The following is a 20688-nucleotide window of genomic DNA, read 5'->3' as shown; positions in this document are numbered from 1 at the left end:
TTTGCATTGAAATACTTGGAAAGATTTTCACTCTCTTATTTCAAATATGCTGGTGCTTTCTTTCTAATGAAAGACATAATCAGGGGGCACACCACTTTTAATATATACAAAAATGCAATTAATTGTTCTGTCCTAATTTCAATTTTATTATTACTAACTACTGTTGATTGACTACTACATACATGATAAGAGGATCCCTTTATTAAAAACAAGTAATGAAAGGCGAGGCTTGAAGACAAGTAAGAAGAAAAAATAAAGGACTTGAAGTGTCAAATTGAGAAAGTGGTAAGTAGCGCTTCAGGGAGACACATAGCAGATAAAATCCACATCTGCCTCAAGAAAGAACAAAACCTGTGTGACTAATGTAACTTCTAAAGGCAAGGTACAAATTTAAGTGAAATACCTTTCTTTAGGTGTAATACTTTTGCTCTATTTGAGAGTGATGGAAACAACAACTTATGGGCTTTGTGTTCTAAGGTATATGCTCTGTGCTGGGGAAGAGCAAGCAGGACAAATCCCACTGCTCTATTTAACATTCTTCAGTTATATGCTTTGTTTGCTGTCACCCATTTTCTGAACACTTCTTAGGTTATCCCACTGTTAGACATCTAACCTAAATCCAACGTCTTAGGTCTACATTTCTTACTGGATTTGGCTCCAAAATGGAGCTGTGATTAAATATCCCTGCATAACTAACATCCACAAAATCCAAGAATGAAATGAATGTCCTCCTAAGTATTTCACAGCAGGTGTGGATTTGGTCCCTGTTTAAAAAAAAGGCACTCAATCTTTTCTAAAGACTTTGAATTGCTCCCACACAAAGATCTCATTAGACTAAATACTGTGTTTTATTTACGCTTTGACATTTCAATTGGAAAAATTCAAACTGTAAGAATAGTGAGCAAGTCATGTAAGCAGTACAGTTGTATATGAAACAAAGAATTCCATAAGGGATCTTCAAGAAATTTACCTGGCATTGCTAGGGAGTAGTCAACTGTATCTGTGACTGAATGGAAAAGCTGGGCTTGAGAAGCCTTCTTGAGCTGGTAAAGGAAGCCTGCCAATGCTACCAAGTTTAGCTTGTCAGCAGCATCTTCAAAGAGCCTGTGAGCAAAATAACAGAATCTAATTGAAACATTCATGAGATGCAGACTTAAACGTGTATGTAAGAGGAAAACTCATATCTGTACATGGCTGCTATGTGCTGCCTTTGGTGACACATTGCACTACCAAGAGCTTTTTCATATATACAGTGCTACAGGAAGACTTTGATCTAGAAGCTTGATTAATTGGGGCATGGAAAGTAGGATGCTGCAGGACCAATCAGAACCTTTCCAAGATTCAAGTGCAGTACTGAAAATAAGTCATTTTTTCAAGGAATCGACACTTCCCCATTAATGCATCTTGATGTTATAAGCAGCTCATGAACCAGTAATCAAACAAAATCACCAGTAAGATGCCCAGTTCTCACAACATAGATCACAGCTTCACTGACTTTAGAGTTACTTAAGTTTGCTGCATCTGAAGTTAACAACCCCTTACACAAAAAACAAGACTTCAGACCCAAAGTTGCTGTACCTGTACTGCTCTTTTTTAATATAAACAAGAGCTGTTATTTTCAGCTGCAACTGAGCTATCAAGATTTAAGAGTTAAAATCTGTGCCCTTAGACTAGTAAACATGTTTAACATAGGAGGTGGGTCCCACAGAGATTTCACATGGTGCAGCCACAAGTCAACACAAACCCAATATTATGACATTGCTTTTCATGAGAAACTTTCTATAGTCCTAGGAAACCGGGGATTGAGTGCTAACAATCTGTCAAGCTGTCCCCACAGTCCTAACAGAAGCAGTTCCTTTCTAACTGACACGAGTCCTGTCACTCAGTCCCTTCCTGTCAGGATGCTCCCTTCCTTTGCCTGCTTTAATGAACACAACAGATTAGTTTACATGCAAGCAGTAAACCCACCAACTCTCAAGATACATTTGGTTTTCCTGGCATACTCACTGTTGTGCACAGACATACTCTGCCCAGTACCTGCAGGGCAGAGGTGCAAAAAATAAGGTGTTTTAGGAACTGCTGCTTGTGATGCACACACAGCTCTGTTGCAGACAACTGAATCAAGTGGCTGCAATGGACAAAGATCAGGCCCTATTGCACCACAAAAAGGTCTATTTTGGTCCCATTTTGGGAACAAGGATTCAGGTTCCCTGACTGCACTGCTTTTACCTGTCAGCTTGTGTGGAGAGCGTGAGAACAGCCTTGGCAGCACTGGTCCCACACAGCAGGCTGCCTCCACGGAAGTCAAAGGCTCTGCCCTTACTGCTCTCCTTGATGAGTTCCTGGATGGAAACCGGTTGAATGACAGGATTGCTGCTCAGGGTAGTCTCCTGCTCAGGGGTCACTGCCTGGGGAGACTCCCCAGGCTCAGAGTCTGGATGAAGCCCTCCAGGTGCTTGCTGTGACTGGGTGATGGTAAGGGAGGGCTGAGAAGCACCATCACTGAAGTGAGTGTGCTCCAGCGTGCTGATGTACTCACATACCCTGAGAACAAACAGGAGAAGCAAAAGATAAATAAAACTCCCCAAACAACTGCTCCATCACCAGGTTCACTGAAGAAATACTTTGGTCTGTACTCCAGAGGTAACAGCCTGTAGTGGTTTTGCCTGGGCCAGGTTTTTGGTAGCAAGGGGGAGCTACAGGGGTGGCTTCTTTAAACAAAGAGCTGCCAGAAGCTTCCCTTGTAGCTGACAGGACTAATGCCAGTCAATTCTAAGATGGACCCTGCAGCTGACCAAGGCCTGGCCCATAAGTGACTGTGGTAACACCTCTGTGAATTTGAGAAGAGGAAGAAGTTGCTGCACAGTTGCTAAACTGCAGCAGCAACAGGGAGTGAGAACATGAGAACATCTCCGTAGACACCAAGATCAGTGGAGGAGAGGAGGATGCTTAGGCCCTGAGAGAAAGATTCCCCTGTGACCTGTGGTGAAGACCATGGTGAGGCTGCTGTGCCCCTGGAGTCCATGGAGGCCACCAGGGAGCAGAGATCCACTCGCAGCCCATGGAGGACCTCACATCAGAGCAGGTGGATGCCTGAAGGAGGCTGTGACTCTGTGGGAACCCCATGTTGGAGCAAGCTCTTGGCAGGACCTGGGAGCACATGCTGAAAGAGAAGCCCACATCAGCGCAAGTTTGCTGTCAGAACTTGTGATCCTGTGAGGGACTCAGGCTGGAGCAGTCTGTGCCTGAAGGGCTGTTTTCCCAGTGGATGACCCACATTGGGGTAGGGTGTGAGGAGCTGCCACCACGGGAGGCCCCATGCTGGAGCAGTTCATGAAGAACTGTAGCCTGTGGGAAGGACCCACGTTGGAGAAGTTCATGGAGAACTGTCTCCTGTGGGAGGGAGCCCACAGTGCATCAGTGGGAAGTGTGATGAGGCCTCCCCCTGAGAAGATGCAGCAGCAAAGTTCATTTGTAATGGACTGACCATAACCCCCATCTCTCATCCCCTGTGCTGCTGGGGGGTGAGGAAGGAGAGTCCCAGGAAGAGGGAGGAGTGGTGGGAAGTGTTTTAAGATTCAGTTTTATTTCTCATCTCCCTGTTCTGATAATTTATTAATAAATTAAACCCTTTTCTCCCGAAGTTGGGTCTATTTTGCCCATGATGCTAATTGCTGGGCAATCTCCCTGTCCTTATGTCGACTCACAAACCTCTCATTGTATTTCTCTCTCTCTCCTGTCCAGTTTAGGAGGGGGAGTGATATTGCAACTTGGTGGGCATTTGGCACCCAGCGAAGGCTAAAGCAACACACAGCCCCATTGCTATGAGAAGCCAACATTGATCATTTCCTAGGCACTGATTTCTACATCTGAACCAGATACAATGCACAGTACATTTCCCCCAAACTATGAACAGGTGTTCTCTACCTCTCAGGTTTCATATAGAAGTACTTCATTCTTCTTACATCATTTGGTGTCCCATGTTCCCAGATATCAACTAGTTTAGTGGAGGTGCCTGAAAAGCCCATTTAGGTTCCTGGGTCTGCCATATTCTTATGGTAACTTTGAAGTTTCTAAGTGTTGATTTTGTCTCTGAATAGTAGTAGAAAAGTCTTTTTTGTTTTCTCTTACAGATACTATCAGTTAATTGACTCTGACACCATTTATACAGAACACTCCCAAAGCACGTAAAGTCCTTCTTTTCAGGTTGTTACTTTCAGACAACTGGTACAAATTCTGTTTCTCTAGGGAAAGCTGGTGGGTACCTGAACACATGAGGCCAACAGTCCTGATTGTGGCTTCCCATCTCCAGGCCCACGTTAAGGACTGCATCCATACACAAAACATGAGCCGTGTGTAGGCAGACTCCCTGCACTTTCCCCATCTGCTCCAGTTTCTGTTCCACTTTCTGTTTCACTGAAGCATGAAAAACAATTAAAAAAAAAAATCTCACATTAGTTTCTCCAGCTTTTACACAAACACTGCTTTGTGTATAGGTTGATGGCAAAGGTATACAGTCTGAAAGCTATGAAAGAATATGGATTTTAGACAAAAACAAATCAGAGAAACCTGTTTCTTCCTAATAAATGTAAGGCAGTTTAAAAATTAAAATCCCTTTTGATTGATCTTGTATACGTGATAAATAAATAAATAAACAATTCACTGCCAGATTGACACCCCCCACTCCCCATATTCACATCTTGCTGCCTACAGAACAGATGACTATTGCCAGTGATACCACATGTTTCTATTTGGAGCTGGTTGGCTATTTATTAATTTTTATCAAAATCTTCCTAGCCACAGAAAAAAAATGAGTTTGTGGATTTCATGTCTATTTCAATACAAAAGTTTCACTGAAGTGTTTTTGTTAATAGATACTCTTGACAGCACAAAACTAATCCTGATCTGAACTACAAGCATTCTTTTTCTTGAGAGTCTCTGAAAAGCTTAGTTTGAATGCTGTATTGGAAGAGAAACAAATTTTGAAGCTTTGAAAGCTTTTGTAGAACAGATCTGTTGCCTTATGGCCATCATTACTGCCTCCTCTTTGCTCAGTATGGCCTGGCCAACTCACTTCAGCCATGTTTAGCAGTGGTCAAAGCTAGTTTGTGCTCAGGCCTATTTAGTTTTGTCTTCTCTATCAAGACACCAAATTTAAGTGCCAAACTGGGTCAATTGTGCAACACCGTTTTGTTGTAGGCTTCGTACCATTAGAAATCAAGTATCATCAGACATTTTTAATGTGCTTCTCCAAATAGTTTGTGGAGACAACAATTGATTTTTAGTGACTTCGACTGGATTTTATGTAGTAGCATAGAGACACACAACTTTTTATATATTATAAATATATCTTTTTTAAAATTCCAGCTTCATTTAACACAACTCAGAAACAGTTTCGTCATCCGATGATGACAAAAGACACCCAAGGATGTATACACAAGACAAACAGGGACGCAAACTCAGCTTGTATTATAACTCAACAGATCACAAAATACATTGTTTCTCTGATGCCCTCTGGGTGTACTAGCTTAAAAAGTGCACATTGCAAAACTGCTCTTAGCTTATTCTGAATCCACTGATTTCAGTTCCGTATGATTAGTGTGACATAATGTTAAGAACCTAGGATGGGAAAACACATACTGAAGCCTTTAGGCATACATCCCATATGCCTACAAGTGAGAGGTGCACAGTAGTGGCATTCCCCTCTGTCCTTCCTCTTTGTGTAGCAAAATACTTTACAGTTGTGTCTTGGCAGGTAATATGAGATAAGGTAGGTAAATTAACTGCAGTTACCTTGAGCTATAGCATCACTGGGCTCTTGGATTTCTTTTTCCTCTTTCTCTTCTTGGACACAGGAGGCAGCAGCCATTTGGGCAAGAGCAGATGCACAGTTAGCAGCAACTCCTGTAAAGCAACCACACAATTACTCTTTAACCAGGATTCCCTCCCCAGTCCCATGCAATCTCATCAACAGGTTGTGTCTGGGAAAGTTTGCTGATGTTGCTAAACTGGTGGGAGTAGCTGACACACCAGAAGGCTGTGCTGCCATTCTACGAGACCTGGACAGGCTGGAGAGTTGGACAGAGAGAAATCTAATGAAATTCAGCAAGGGCAAGTGTAGAGTCTTGCATCTGGGAAAGAATAACCCCATGTACCAGTACAGGTTGAGAATAAACCCTCAGAGAGTAAACAGGGGAAAGGGATCTGGCGGTCCTGGTGGACAGCAGGATGAGCATGAGCCAGCAATGTGTCCTCATGGCCAAGAAGGCCAATGGCATCCTGGGGTGTATTAGAAGGGGTGTGGTGAGTAGGCTGAGAGAGGTTCTCTTCCTCTACTCTGCCTTCGTGAGGCCACGTCTGGAATATTGTGACCAGTTCTGAGCCCCTCAGTTCAAGAAGGACAGGGAGCTGCTGGAGAGAGTTCAGAGCAGGGCCATAAAGATGATGGAGTGGAGCATCTCCCCTGATGAAAGGCTGAAGCAGCTGGGGCTCTTTAGCTTGGAGGAGACTGAGGGGTGACCTCATTAATGTTTACAAATATGTAAAGGGTGGGTGTCAGGAGGATGGAGCCAGAGTCTTCTCAACGATGTCCAATGATAGAACAAGGGGCAACGGGTACAAGCTGCAACATAAGAGGTTCCAAAGAAACGCAAGGAAGAATTTCTTCACTGTGAGGGTGATGAAGCACTGGAACAGGCTGTCCAGATGGGTTGTTGAGTCTCCTCTGGAGGCATTCAAAACCCATCTGGATGAGTTCCTGTGTGACCTACTCTAGGTGGTCCTGCAGTGGCAGAGGGTGTGAACTAGATGACCTTTCAAGGTCCCTTCCAATCCTTAAGATTCTGTGATTCTGTGATATGTCTGTGCTGTAGGATAGGTGCATTCTACAGGGAGTCAACTGAGCAGATCAGATTCCTATCTAAGACTGGAACAGCATGTAGCTTTTTTTTCTCCCAGATTCTTTCAAGGAAAGTCTGTTATTTTATGTCTCTGCCTTGACACCTCAACATGCAGCAGTACCTAGAGCACAGCTCAGCCGGGCTGCCCTCCTCAGTCCATCCAGGCTCACACAGATGGAATCCTTTTCTTTCTGATTCTGTTCCTTGGCTCCTTCTGCTCCCAAGATGAAGGCCAGCCCCTTAGAGCTGCCTGCCATGCGACCAGTAAGTGGGGTGGACAAAGTGTCAATCAAGTTCTTCCAACAGCCGATTAAAATGTATCGGGCAAAAGCAACTCCTGGAGTGAGAAATACATTACTGCTACTACTGGAAGATGATACAACAGTAGCTTTATCATTAACAGTAAAAAACACTAAAGTCACATTTGTCCTCTGCATGCTGGACTATCCATTCCTGGGTAGAATGCGCCAATATTCTTCCCCCAACACTTAAACTGTTGTTCTAAAATATAATTTCTCTGAATATGCTTATGGTGTGTAACAACTCAATGCTGGTAGATACACTTGTGCTTATAATACAGTCTTAATACCTGCAATGACAGAATCATCTGTCTTCTGGTTTTGAGAAAGAGGAGATTGAGCTGAGGCAGATGCCATCAACTGGCCACCAATTGCACTGCTTCCCAAGCCATCAATATCTGCCAGAACATTAAAAAACAATAGATTATTTTTTGACACACAGATGGTACAAGGAAAGCACCTCCTACTGGGCTCTTTGTTCAAATAAGTACTAGAACTTCTGACTTTTCAGGTATGCTTTTTACTTGGTTTTTTCCTGTCAGCCTTTGGAAGATTTGGCATAAAAAAAAAGAGCTGTGGCATCTTACACTTTGCCCAAGATGCATTTTTCAAGAGGGGCACTCTTGAAAGTGCCCCACAGAGTTACATGGTCAACAGAACTCTCAGCAAAGTTTTCATGGTATTTCTTACAGTTCAGGACTTCCCACACCCTTAAGTCTCTGCATTTCTTAATATAACTTCAAATCTCACTAAATCCTGTATCTAGATGTTCAGGAACACGGAACAATCAGCAAAAACCATCTGGAACAGTGCCCTTTGATTATCAATCAATGGCTCAGCTGAAGCTACTGTTCTCCATGCACACGCTGTTTTAATCATCTTTTTGTAATCACACAGTATATGCATGCAAGCAGACAGTGCATTTTATATCAATACAGTATCACAGGCATTCTGTTGTCTTTCAGTTGATGCAGTTTGATTTTTTTTTCCCCCTCAAATGAAGCTAAGGATTGTTTTTAAGCATTCGCTACAAGTGCTCCAGTTTTTCATCTTCTCTCTAGCACCATTTGGCATATCCCTGGCATGGCACAAATCTGAACCAAGGGCAGTCCAATCTGTGGAAGGCTTCCAGGATCAGATGCCACTATTTCTGTTTGTACAGCACCACAGTCAGGCTGACATGCCTTTGCTATGACATCAAGAAAACAGCAGCCTTATCACTTATTATTAACAAGTCTCAAGCCTATCAGAACTGAAGTTGACAGAATTAAGAGATGTTTTGGTTCAGTGAACAAACCTACTCTCCCCTGTCTCCCAGAGGTGGTTTGTTTTTAAACCCATACGTCAAAAGCTTTCTGTCTGATCCAAAATAAACATTTAAGTGTCTGCCATAGTTAAGTCTGATTCCTTCTCTAGCATAATTTTGTGAAACGCCACAGGTTGCATGATGACATGCTGTTTTGTACATAATGCAATGAAGCAGCTTGTTATTGTAGCTTGTTTTAGACATATTTGGAAGTTAGCCTTGCCATTATAACATCATACTGACCAGTCAGCATGGTGATAAGTGGAAGGCTGTGCTCTTCAGTGCTTCCCCAGTACCCAGCTTCACCCAGCATGTTCCTTTCGAGTACCTGGTGGTACAATTCTTCAACCCAGGCCTGGGAAAATACCATCAGTACTCCACTGGACTGGACCTGCTTCATGAACTCCTTCTGCAGAGAATCATAAAAGCCAGATGTAGGACAACAGTAAGCCCTACATACAGCACAAGCCTCAGCCCCTTGATCTACCCCTGAGTGTAAGGGAATGCAGGAGTAGAAATGAATTTATTAAAAAAAAAATATTCATGGAGGATCACAATGTGTCTCTATAGTAGAGAATTACATGAACCAAGGAGCTTTCCCTTCTCTTATTGCAGTTCAAGCAAGATGCAAATAATAATGACAGTTCTTGCACAAGGTAAGTGGGACATCTCTCACGATTTCCTCCAAGTAGGGGCTAGGATCTCCATTCCAGTAAAATTAAATTGTGCTGACAGGACACATTAGGTGTCAGTCATGCCCTTCTGCATTGAACAGTCACCAGAGATACTACAATTAGATATGTGAACTTTTTCAACAATACTTAGGTCATGCTAAGGCCTGTTGTGCACAATGCTGCTCCTAGAGAAGGTTGTGAGTCACAGATTTCCTATGCAGATGCTGAAGAACACACCAAAACTCATGACCATGTTAAAACTCCATTTGTTTTTGAGGTTTTCTAGAATGTAAACTCGCTTAATATGGGAAGCTTGGCAATAATGTTACATTTTGAAAGAATTTTTTTAGTTTACATTTTTTTGTTCCATGTATCACCAATTTATTTCATTTAACTTTTGAGAAAACTCTGGTATGATTTGTCTTGGGCAACTTAGTTGAAAAACACAGATTCATGCTTTAGAACTCCTGCAGCCTTCAAAACAAATTTTTAAGAGCCTAAGAAGTTGAGGAATCCAAGGTGCCACAAAAATATTTAGTTCACATTAATAAAACCTAATTATTTTTCACTCTCATTTCTCATATCTTTATCTGTGCAAATATAAATCAAGTATGAAGCAAGAAATTTGTCATTATGCTCAAGAGCAGTTGCAAGAGGAAGACATGTTCCTTGAAAATGTACATGAACAATACTCGATGTATCACATGATGCTAATGAAGATCTGTTTTGAAGACAGTGTATCCATCAAAATGTCTGCTACTTTAACGATAATCAGTTAGTAACATTCATTCCCCCTGAAATTACAGAGAAGCTGTATAACTCAGATGCATGACATTTATCATGAAAGATTCATAAGCAGCTCAGTGAATGCTTCATTCACAATTACTATTTCTCCATTTAGCAAGCAGACTGAAAGCTTTATATGTGGCTTGTTCCCTGAGAAAGGAAATAAAACAAATTTTCTTTTCATAACAGTTTTCCCATATTCCCCAACTCACCAGCAACACAGGGGCTTGGGCAGGCTTCTTCCTGTAGTAATCCGAGTTGGCCAACTTTAGGTTGAGCAGCAGAGTGTAATGTGAGACCATGTAGAGACTGTCTGCATTCATCAGAGTCTGGAAGCTGAAATTTAGGTTTCCCTCAAATCCTGGTGAGTGCATCATACCTAACAAAAACACCATGTGAGCTCTCACATTTTACATAGATTTTGCCTGAAAAAAAAGAAAATCAAAAACTAATCCTAGCATTTCAGCAGCAACAGATTGCTAGAATAGTTAATGAATCATCAGCAGAGGTTACTAAGCATACTAGAAGAGGGAATAGGAAAATAAGCAGTCCATCTAGAATGCAGTGCTGCAAGGCAAACCGAACACTCCAGTCACAGGCCAGCAAAGCAATGTGCTAAATCTGAAAAATACAAGGAGCTCCAGCATTGATTCAGATGACTGATGGGAAGAGGACAGAGGCAAAGACTTTGTGTACTCAACCGAGCATACATTGCACCAAAAGGTGCCATCCCTTTTGACCCACTAGTAAATCTGTCCTGGATAAATGAGTTGTTGGATGGGGACTGGAGTGCTCGGCACCATGCAGGATCAGGCTGTAATCACCATTCTCTCCATGGCTTAGAGGTAAGTGGACAAATATCTGGGGCCAAGCTGTCTGGAACTCCTTACAACTCCAAGCCTTGTTCAGCTTTCTACATATCTGAGTACTTGCAGCTGTGCCAGACCTGTAAGTCACCTGTAAGCACTCAGTACTCCTGAAAAGAACTATTGGTACAAAATTACAGCCTACAACCATGCCAAGTAGTGCAATCCCTTCTTCCCAGGTAGGATGGACAGCATGTACATTCTCCTCTGAGCTACCTGACCTACTGGTAGAAAAACGTAAATCAATACCTAATTGGATCCCCGTGATCTGTAGTTTGAGCCATTGAAAAACCAGAAATACTAGACCTCCCGCCACAACCCATAATATTTCATGGTTTTCACATCAACTGTGAAATCCATTCATATGGTGTCAATTTGGGAAGATAAAAGAGTAAGCTTTATCCTAGAGGAATATTTGAAATGAAAGAAAAAAACAACAGCTTCCAAGGTTAGTTAACAGGACGAAGCAATGCTGTATCATTTGTTAACTGCTGCAGTGGTTCATTGTGAACATATTCCTCCCACCATAAAAAGCTCATACCTCTTCTTAGATAAAATATAACAAACCATTAACATTAAAAAAAAAATTAAATCCACACACAGAAAAGAAGCAAATGTTTTTCTTGCCTCGTGAGGGTTTGAAAGCTCTGTGCTGCTGCCTTCTCGGACTTTCCACTGTCGTCACTTTGGGGGCGTGGATAAGATGAGTAACTGTTTGAGGGCGGATTTAGAGAGAGAGTAACTGTTCCAGTGTGGGTCTAAAAAATGGACAGCTGTTCAAGGGAGCAACCTTTGTGGAAGAGGGGTGATGGGGCTGGCCACAAACCATACCCACACTGGCTGGCACGTGCTTGAGGTAAATTTCTGGTAGTGAAGGTTAACAGGGAATCTTTGCCTAGTACACCAAAACTGCAACCACGTGCTTGAAAGTAGCCTGCAATTGCTCCACAACTCCATCACTGAAGACAAAGACGCACCTTAACACTTTGCTGGATGGAAGATCATGATATTAATGTAACTAGAATATACTGATTTGATGCCTTATCTCTCTTCAGTATGTACCTCAGGGACTAGAATTTGCCAGTGTAATAAAAACCTCAAGGCAGAGAGGTACATGGAAGGAAACAAAAGCCCACTTTATTTTGCATTAAAATATTTTTTAAATTGTGCAACGTCCTATACAAGACTACAATTGAAAATGAAGGTGTATAACTGCACGTAAAGGTGGCTACTATGTAGTGAGTATGTATTTGAGCACCCAAAAGTCTTTGGGAAAACCATGGTCCCTAATTTCCTCTAAAATACAGGAAAACAAACAAATGCATTTGAGGGATGCTGAGATCTCAAAAGCAGAAAATTAAATGATGCATAAACTCACAATGATGATTACCAATGTAAAAAACCTTACCACTAAAAGCTATGGATTCTAAACTGAAATGAGGTGCTAAAAACATTTGCTATGATTATTCACACAACGGCATATAATTTTTAGAATTAATGCCTCGACACTGCAGTTCATGAGAACAGTTATGTTCAAATCAAGAGACTACTGATAATCAACTGTAATTAGAAAAATTTGCCCGCTATAACAAACCATGATGTTAGCTCACTGTCTTAATAGAGACAACAGCTCATTTGAATTGGCCAGGTAAAAGAAGGTCCTGAAAGAAATGTGCTTAATGTTTTGTGCATGTCAAGATGTTGAGACTTTTTAGATAACTCTGTATTTTTTAAGACAGATATCACACTGCAGTGTCACTAAGGACTTTTTTGGCATTAGTTTTATCTAGCAACAAGGAGGAATTTTCTGCTGAGGGAAGACAAAAATTGTAGATTAGGAAGTCTTTCAATCAATTGACTTCCAAACCTTAGCTTTACTATAACTCTGCTTAGCTGACTTCACTTTTTACACTCCCATACCAGTGCCTCAAATTCCTACCTTTTTTTTTGGATCCTATGAAAACATAATAATAATACAATACTATTTAAGGAGCTAACTTGTAGGAAGGACTACTAAATTGTAGTTAATGTGTTTTTCCCTCAGAAAATAAAAAAAAAAAAAAAAAAGAAAGAAAAATGAAGCAAAGCAGTTAAATAAGGTCTGTCAGAAACACAAAAATACTGCTTCTGTACTGGCTGGTCTCAGAACTTGCACTTGTCCCTTTTCTCAACTCAAATCTTCACCAATATTCAAATTTCTTAATGCATTCTTCAGGAATTACACATGAATAGATGTTGTACATATAATAAATAGGACTGATTCCTCTACTGTCATCACCTAATTTGTGCCTTGAATTGTTGGTGCTAACAAGAGAGTCCTGAAGTAAGGACTCAAATGTTGCCTCTAGAAGCAGATCAGATTGGTGTCGTGGGAGCTCTCCAGGGGGAGTTCCTACCCTCAAACATGTTTCAATTTTATTAAGTCTCTTTACAGGTTTTCAAACTCATGCTGCTCTCACCTACACAGGAACATAAGTCCTCACCTCGGGAGGACTGATGGACTTTTGCTTAAGATCTGAAGTAGAAGTTAAGGGACAGTTTCAGCTGGATTTAGTCTAATTCCAGGTGTCCAACTGAAACAAATTACAGATCTTGTGAGAGCATAAAATGACGACTGTTAACAGCCACAGCTATATGGAAACATCTAGATTTTGCTTACAAGCTATTTTATACAGTAACTTGCTATTATGTTTTTCCATGATTCCTTACTGAGGAATATCCTCTAAGAACACTTTGCCAAATGAGCCTGAAACATGGTGTACATTTTAAGAACAGATTCAGCCATCGGGGTGACTTTCTTTGGAAAGTGAAAAGTCTTTCTCAACAGTCAAAAGTCCAAGACTAAGTATCGTTTTAAGAGCTGTACAAATCAGAAATTATGGACTTAAGCATAAACTGAGTGATACTCTTCTATCTTCCTCACTGTATTATTCATACTGAATGACAAGAAAAGCCACATTTAGCCTTAAAATCTAGAAGTCTGCTAGGTCTACCTCTTCCAATGCCTTAAAACGTTCCAAGGGGATTTGACAGAAAGAAGATAAAAGAAGCAGTATGGCTATTCATGCACAAGGGAATGGGTGCACAAAAGTTTGAGCTGGAGTTTTGGCATAGATGTTAAACTCCATAGATGGAGTTTAGACCTGATGTTTTGGCATAACCTCAAGATCACTCTTTTTCAGGAAAAAGAAATCCCTTGTGACAGAAATGATGCTTCTGAGCACCTCAATTAGAAATGGAATTAATATTAATATCCCTTTTAAGTCGGATCCTTTCCTGAGTTAGGGCTTATTTGGGCAGCATTTAAACAGGCTGTCAAGAATTCACCCTTATTCACCCAGCTTCACACGTAAATAATGCTGTACGATGATGAGAGGCATCCCTTCTGACTCTCTATGAATTTGATGTTTGTGAGAGAGCACAAATGAATGAAGCAATGATTAGGAGAAGAGCAATAGGAAAAGCAATTGTGGTGAATTCATTTCAAGAAACAGAGAAATACATTTTAACAAACATTTCCACTTTGGCTACTGTCTGGAAAAAGAAACCCTTCTAAAAATACATATATATTTATAGACATTTTAAATATATTATCAACTGGACAAACTAGCCTTTGCACGGTCGCTTTGTTCTTAAAAGGTAAGATCACTCGGTCTGGGCTTTGAGCTCAGCATTTCTTGTCATGATAGTGGTATTAAGAAAAACAAAAGAGTGAAGAAAACAATCACTCATCCCTTCAAGAGCTTACTGCTGTGGAATTTTTATCACCTTCTTTGCAAAGCTGGCATTACAAATAGTAATGCACTGATGTACTAAACTACTTAAATGTCTTTAAAAGAGGTGACGGTCCTCCCCAGACCCCTTTCCTGTCAAGGTGCAATCCCAGTCTCCTTTAATGACAGCACGTGCAAATCTTCAACAGATTTACACCCGTAAAGAGCTATCTTACTACAGAAAATTTGATTTCTCTATTGACTGAGGATGTAATCCAGAGCTTGTTAAGAGTCAGTGGATTGACGTCCCTTTGAATCCGTGCCTGCATGTTCAATTTGCTTTACCCTAGATGAAATGTGCTGCTGTGGAGAAAAGTGCCTTGTAAAGCACAAACCTCCTTATTCTGGATATTTTCTCGAAGATTATATCCTACAAGAGAATCAGTGGACAGTGCTGTCACAGTGTGCATGTTGGTTAGACAGTACACATTTGCTTGCAAACCTGAGCAGAATGTTGACGAGAAGCTCTGCAGTGCTCCATCCACCTCCTCTATGCTGGGAAGAGCTATAAGCCGAGGAAGAAGAGCTTCAAGTGACTGGATAAACAGCCGTGCACTGTGCTGATCTGCTTCTTGGTTTTTCAGTAACTTCAGAGAGAGAGCAGCAGTACGTAAGGATTTGTGAGCTGGACAATCTCGTGGTGTCTGCTCCTCATCAGCCAGAGAGCAATTGTCAGAGCCTATGTCCGAGACATCTGACCTGCCTGAGTCCTTCTCTGCTGCCATGGAATACTGATCGCATGAATCAAACTCAGTCCTAGAAAGGTCCTGATCATCTACACTGAAGTTACTTTCACTGTATCTAGATCCATAGGACCGGGTCTTGCAGTCAACTGATAAGAAGTTAGTTATATCTGGATAGACTATGGTGTGGCTCCTCTGAACAACATCTGGTTGGTCAATGGTTTCTGACTCTGGTTCTCTGTAGTGAATCTCTTTGCTTTCATGCCCAGCTGGAGATGGTAGTGAGTTTTTTTGACTTTCTGGATTATCCTCTGGAGTCGTCTGTCCCATATCCCCTTCCAAAGTGGTCTGACCAGTGTCAGTGGTAACGCTAATGCTAATATCAGGACTCTTCTCATTTCCTGATTCCCAGGCTGGATTTTCTGAGGACAGGATGCGCCTCTGCCACCTAAAGTCAGCATCATTGATCTCCACAGAGTCCCTGCTCGTCTCAGTCCCATCCTTCAATTCTTCTAAGCGCCGCAGCAACAGCTGGATCTGTTCTTCGCTAAGACCCCTCCCTTGGCTCAGCTCATCTAATGCTCCAAGCAGGGCAAAGACACAGGACACTGAAGCATAACATGCTTCAATACCACCTTTGATGCACGCTTCTGTCATCCCATCCATGATACTACAATTAAAAGAGAATTTTTTTCAGTGATGCAGTGGGCATGTCACCATCACCCCACACCATCGGGAAAGAGAAAAAAATGATGATTAGAACTAGAACAAATTATTACGTCTCCCTTGTGGACACGGCCATTCTCTAAAGAGAATGCCAAACAGGGAAACAGTTACTGTACAAGCACTTGCATTGAAAAAAACTTCAACACTCAACTGAAGCTAAATTCAAACCCATATATGTCCTGAAAATTACCTACAATTTAAGTACTGAGAATCTCTTTTGCTCAATTTGACAATGTTTAAATTTTTTATTATGTCCTTTGACTTAATCTTGGAAATGTACCTCTAAATAAGCACATGGCTGTTTCACTGCAAGGTTAAGGATCCAAACTCGAGAATTTCCAGATGTAAACCAACATATTTGGGTATCTGGCAAACTCCACAATGTAGTTATCTATGCCTTTACAAATAGGCCCAGACTGACAACAAATCAGTAAGAGCTGTTACCCTTTTTCTGTTTTCACAGATTATTTAACCAGGGAGATACCCTAGCTTGCACTTGGGTATGCTTCTGAAGGTAAAGCTATTTCAGTGTCCTGTGTGCATAGGTTTAAGAGAGAAGAGGCTAAAGGAGGAAACAAGACGCACAGCTTGAGAAGATCCAGGTGGGACTTCCTTTTAGAAATAGGCCTCTTCCTGGATTCCGACTCAGAAGAGCAAGGCCCTGCCAAATCACAAAGCTGCCGAGGACTGCCAAGTATCTGAAATAAAAGGAAACAGAATTTACTAGAAGTTAACCAAAGCATTATTTAAATACAGTAAATGAGTCATAGTTCTATCAGGATCTGGAACCCAAGGTACTGTCATTTCTTACAGCAAAGGAAAAAAACATACTGATGTTCTACTTATTGAAGCTACCTTTCCTCTTTTTAAAGGCAAAAAAGCAGACAGAGCAGAACTTTCAACAAGAATCACATATAGAATGTACTCCTGCATTTAACACTTTTTTTCTATGTTTTAACTGACACTGCACACAGACAAACTTTATGCCTAAATATAGAACAAGAATCTTGCATTACACTATATACCAACGGGAGCCTCTCTCTTCAGTAACCCAGTTAACAGTCATGCAAAGACAGGTGAAGTGGCTCCTTCTGACTCAACCTGCTGCATGGCATCCTGTTAATTCCCACCAGGAAATACAAGGAGGCTTTACAAACAAGCCCATATTAATAAGCAAAAAAAGGCAAGAGAGATGTCCTGCAGGAAAAAACATTAGACTGAGCTTTCTTAAAACTTCGATTGTCATCTTTCTTTTGTGCAAAATTAGAGGAAGACAAATCCTGGAGTGACTGATAGTTCAGATAATCACCCAGTGGGTGCCTGCGTGGCATCAGGAAAGATCTTCACACACAGAACAGTCAAGAGATATGTGAACTAGAACAAAAATCCTCTAAGAGAGACCACTGATCCTACAAATTACCTAAGTTGTCTTGTGTTCCAAAACATGAGAAGAAAGCCACATACATGAAATGGAAGAGCCCATGATTTCAGCTGCTGCTCAAAGATGTCTCACAATGCTACAGTTCTAATGCTGTCAGAGACACTAGGCAAGAGGACAGAATGGACTGCTTTTGACATGGCTGCTCAAGACATTGGCAACTTCCTTGTGCCTATGTTAATAAAGCTCAAGGAAATTGTATTTCAAAAACCTGGCATGTAATCAAAGCATATATTCGGCTTAATGCCTGGAATACTACATTGTGAGAATGAATGTCTCCTTCTAGCAAGAGTAGAGAGATAGGAAAAGATGCCAAAGAAGTTGAGAAGTGGATCATTGTACTGTATCTCACTCAAAAGAGCAGTCATGACTCAGTGATGATCTGTTCCATGCAGTACCACAGCATGAACACTGACGAAGCTGCCATAGCAGCTTGCTTTATGAAGACAAATATAACATTTATGACTTTGTAAAAATAATAATATTTGTCAGAGTGGCTTTGATGTAACAGCCCTGTTCAGAAAGGGCCATTTCAACGTTCCTAGTGCTAAAGTATGACATGGACTGTAAAGTATGAACATTTACTATTAAATACACATTTTGCTTTACGTGCCTGGATTTGCACATGTTATTATCCTACCTCCTTCATAATTTTGATGGCTTCTACTCGGTGTTGAGGTGGTGGGTAAAGCAATATTCGGTGATAAAGAGACTGCAGCACAGGCTTCATGGATTCCACTGACCCCACCAGTCGAACTAGTTCTGCTGCAATGTAATATATGGTCCGTGCCACGGGCCCACTAAGGGCAGGTGCTGTGGAGGAACAACCTGAACCCCGGCCATGGTCAGAGATGCCTGATGAAGGTGAATCAGCCTCACTGCAGATGCTGCTGTGGGCAGAGGTGATGGTTTTGTCATGGATTGGATTTCCCAGGATTACTACTAGGGCTGGGCACAGTTGCTTCCTGAGAAAGAGAAAAGCAGCAGATGGTAACTGGAAAAAACCATTCATACAAGAACAGATTCAAAATAGCCCATGGTTAAATGAGATACACAGTCTTGTTTTTAATGATCAGTCAAGAGTACTGCTTAGATAGAGTAACAAATTATGCCTTGCTTTTTTCATCTCCCAAGCATCAGCATACTAGTACATATGGAAATAATTTTGGGTGCTTTATAAACATGGTACTGATTTTGCAAGTTCACATTGCTGCACAGTGCTGTCCTTTACAGGATATCATGCCCGCCTCTTTCATTGGCTGCAACCAAGGTAGAAATTCTAGGTTTCTACTGTTAAGTGTTTATTTCTCAGTCCAACTTGGGAACTTCAAGAAAAACCTGAACAAATAAAAACCAATCTACAATAACTAGATGTCTCCTCACTGTAGCACACATGCATGTATTTTATTACGCACCCTTAGCTGCAACTCTGTTTTGCAGGCCTTTGAGAACATAGCTCAAGGTCTCTACAGTAAGGCAAAGTGTGCACTGTAACTTCTGATACACCACCATACACTAAAAAACATCATCCTTCCTTCAGCTGTCTGTCTGCATGAGCACTCAAGATTCCACAAGAGCAGATCGCTCCTCTGTAGAACCAGAGTCAAAATAACTCAGCACTTTGCTCCAGTAGCTGTTATTTTAGCTTTGCGCTCACGCACTTGACATTTTACTTCACTCTGCAAGACCCTAATTTACGAAGCCAAGCTCTGCATGAGAATCTGATTTTTACCCACATGCCTCAGAGGTTCAAGCTAGTGCCTAGGAACAAGCACCCAATGACATGCAATAGTTCTGCATAAGAAGTAACATCATCAGAAGATAAGTAAGTACATCTTATTTTCCCAAGATTTTTATGCCATCCGGAACTTTCATTGCTTCTCTTAAAATGGTTGCTGAAACAGCTTGGCTTCCTGAAGTCACAGAAAGAAAATCAGCTTCTAATCAGATATCACAGAATGACTTATCAGAGTCTGTTTATTCCATTTCTTTCTCCAATCAAGTACAATTCAATATATATTCATTCACTGCTTAAGAAACATGCTTGTCTCGAAGCAACAGCAACATATTTCACACATAGCTTAGTCGCATCAAACCACTTTCGTATCAAACTATGTAGAACACTGTCAGAATAACACCGAGCTACATCTTCTCTGTCTGCTCCCTTCTCTACTGTTGAGAACTGACTACAAAGTGCCAACCACAGACAAAGTTGTGTGCATGTAGGCAACAGCTCCTTAAAGACTAAAGCCAGTTACCATTTTGGTTCACAAATTCACTAGACAGCTAATGGACCAGTGTGTACTTATACGGCTATATATTCAAAACGATGTTTGCAGTTTAAACTGTTTCCTGTCTTCCTAGTAGTTCAGGTTTTTTTCCACTTAAACATGTAGTCGGAGGATGAATATACTTTGGCAGAAATGCAGGTTAAGAAGTCCTAACTCATACAGCTTGTCCTCATAATACACAAACACCTGTAGATTTGAAGTGGAAATGGGGTCATCAAAATTATGTAATTTTAAAAGAAAATAGAAAGTGTTTTCTTTTAACTGAGGTAATTTCAGTGACTTTGCTTATAGGATGACCCCACAGTCAGTCACATAAGCATAAACAACGGGTTGGGTGAAATCAAATGTAGAAAATTCTTAAATGGGTTTGCCATGAGAGAACTCTGCTCTTATGTTAGAGCTGCCAGAGGCCTCAGCATAGGGTCTCTCTGTGTGGGTAACAATGTCAAGCGTCACCAATTTGAAGACTTCCCAGTTGAGCAGCCACTATTTTTTTTCTGGGACAGTAAGGGACAGTGTGGCTGCCTCTTCATGTTGCATCCTTAGAACTGGGCCCAAGCCAAACATTCCCATTTCAAAAATTACAGGGTAAAAGCAGAATACACTGATTTTCCATATATATATGTCATATATATATCTTTTCTCAACACAATCACCCACCAGGGTCATAGGATGGAAGTGGACTACAACAAACTGCATGCTAGCTACAGTCTTGCTTTATTACTATGACTCAATTATCCATATGCTATAAAAAAAGCATTATTGAAAAGAAAAAAAAAAAGGAGGAAAAGATTGTTTGATGGTATGTGGTGGTACCAAACAATTTAGAGGTAGATATGAACACTAAAGATGTCAAGCCTTTCTGATGAAGTGTATTAAAAGGAGGATTTCTTCATGAAGTGGAAGCACAGTGAAGATTATTCATCTTTTATGAAGACCATAGCCCT

The 20688-nt window shown here is 41.1% G+C and overlaps 1 protein-coding gene across 1 annotated transcript in view; it reads right to left on the bottom strand.

Moving 5' to 3' along the window:
* ARFGEF3 (ARFGEF family member 3) overlaps nt 1-20688 on the bottom strand; it is a 92636-nt gene that overhangs the window by 26261 nt on the left and 45687 nt on the right. The window contains exons 11-21 of the mRNA XM_061990781.1: nt 18091-18415; nt 16598-16710; nt 15046-15956; nt 10177-10343; nt 8748-8913; nt 7489-7596; nt 7021-7236; nt 5794-5904; nt 4266-4416; nt 2230-2544; nt 971-1104 (exon numbers count right to left, since the gene is read on the bottom strand). Coding sequence (XP_061846765.1) covers nt 971-1104; nt 2230-2544; nt 4266-4416; nt 5794-5904; nt 7021-7236; nt 7489-7596; nt 8748-8913; nt 10177-10343; nt 15046-15956; nt 16598-16710; nt 18091-18415 — 2717 coding nt within the window. The remainder of the gene's footprint in view (nt 1-970; nt 1105-2229; nt 2545-4265; nt 4417-5793; nt 5905-7020; nt 7237-7488; nt 7597-8747; nt 8914-10176; nt 10344-15045; nt 15957-16597; nt 16711-18090; nt 18416-20688) is intronic.

This window comes from Colius striatus, chromosome 2, assembly GCF_028858725.1.
Source record: "Colius striatus isolate bColStr4 chromosome 2, bColStr4.1.hap1, whole genome shotgun sequence".
NCBI classification, from domain to species: Eukaryota; Metazoa; Chordata; class Aves; order Coliiformes; family Coliidae; genus Colius; species Colius striatus.
The sequence above is the reverse complement of the archived record's forward strand: the minus strand, read 5'-3'. Positions and strand labels throughout refer to the sequence as shown.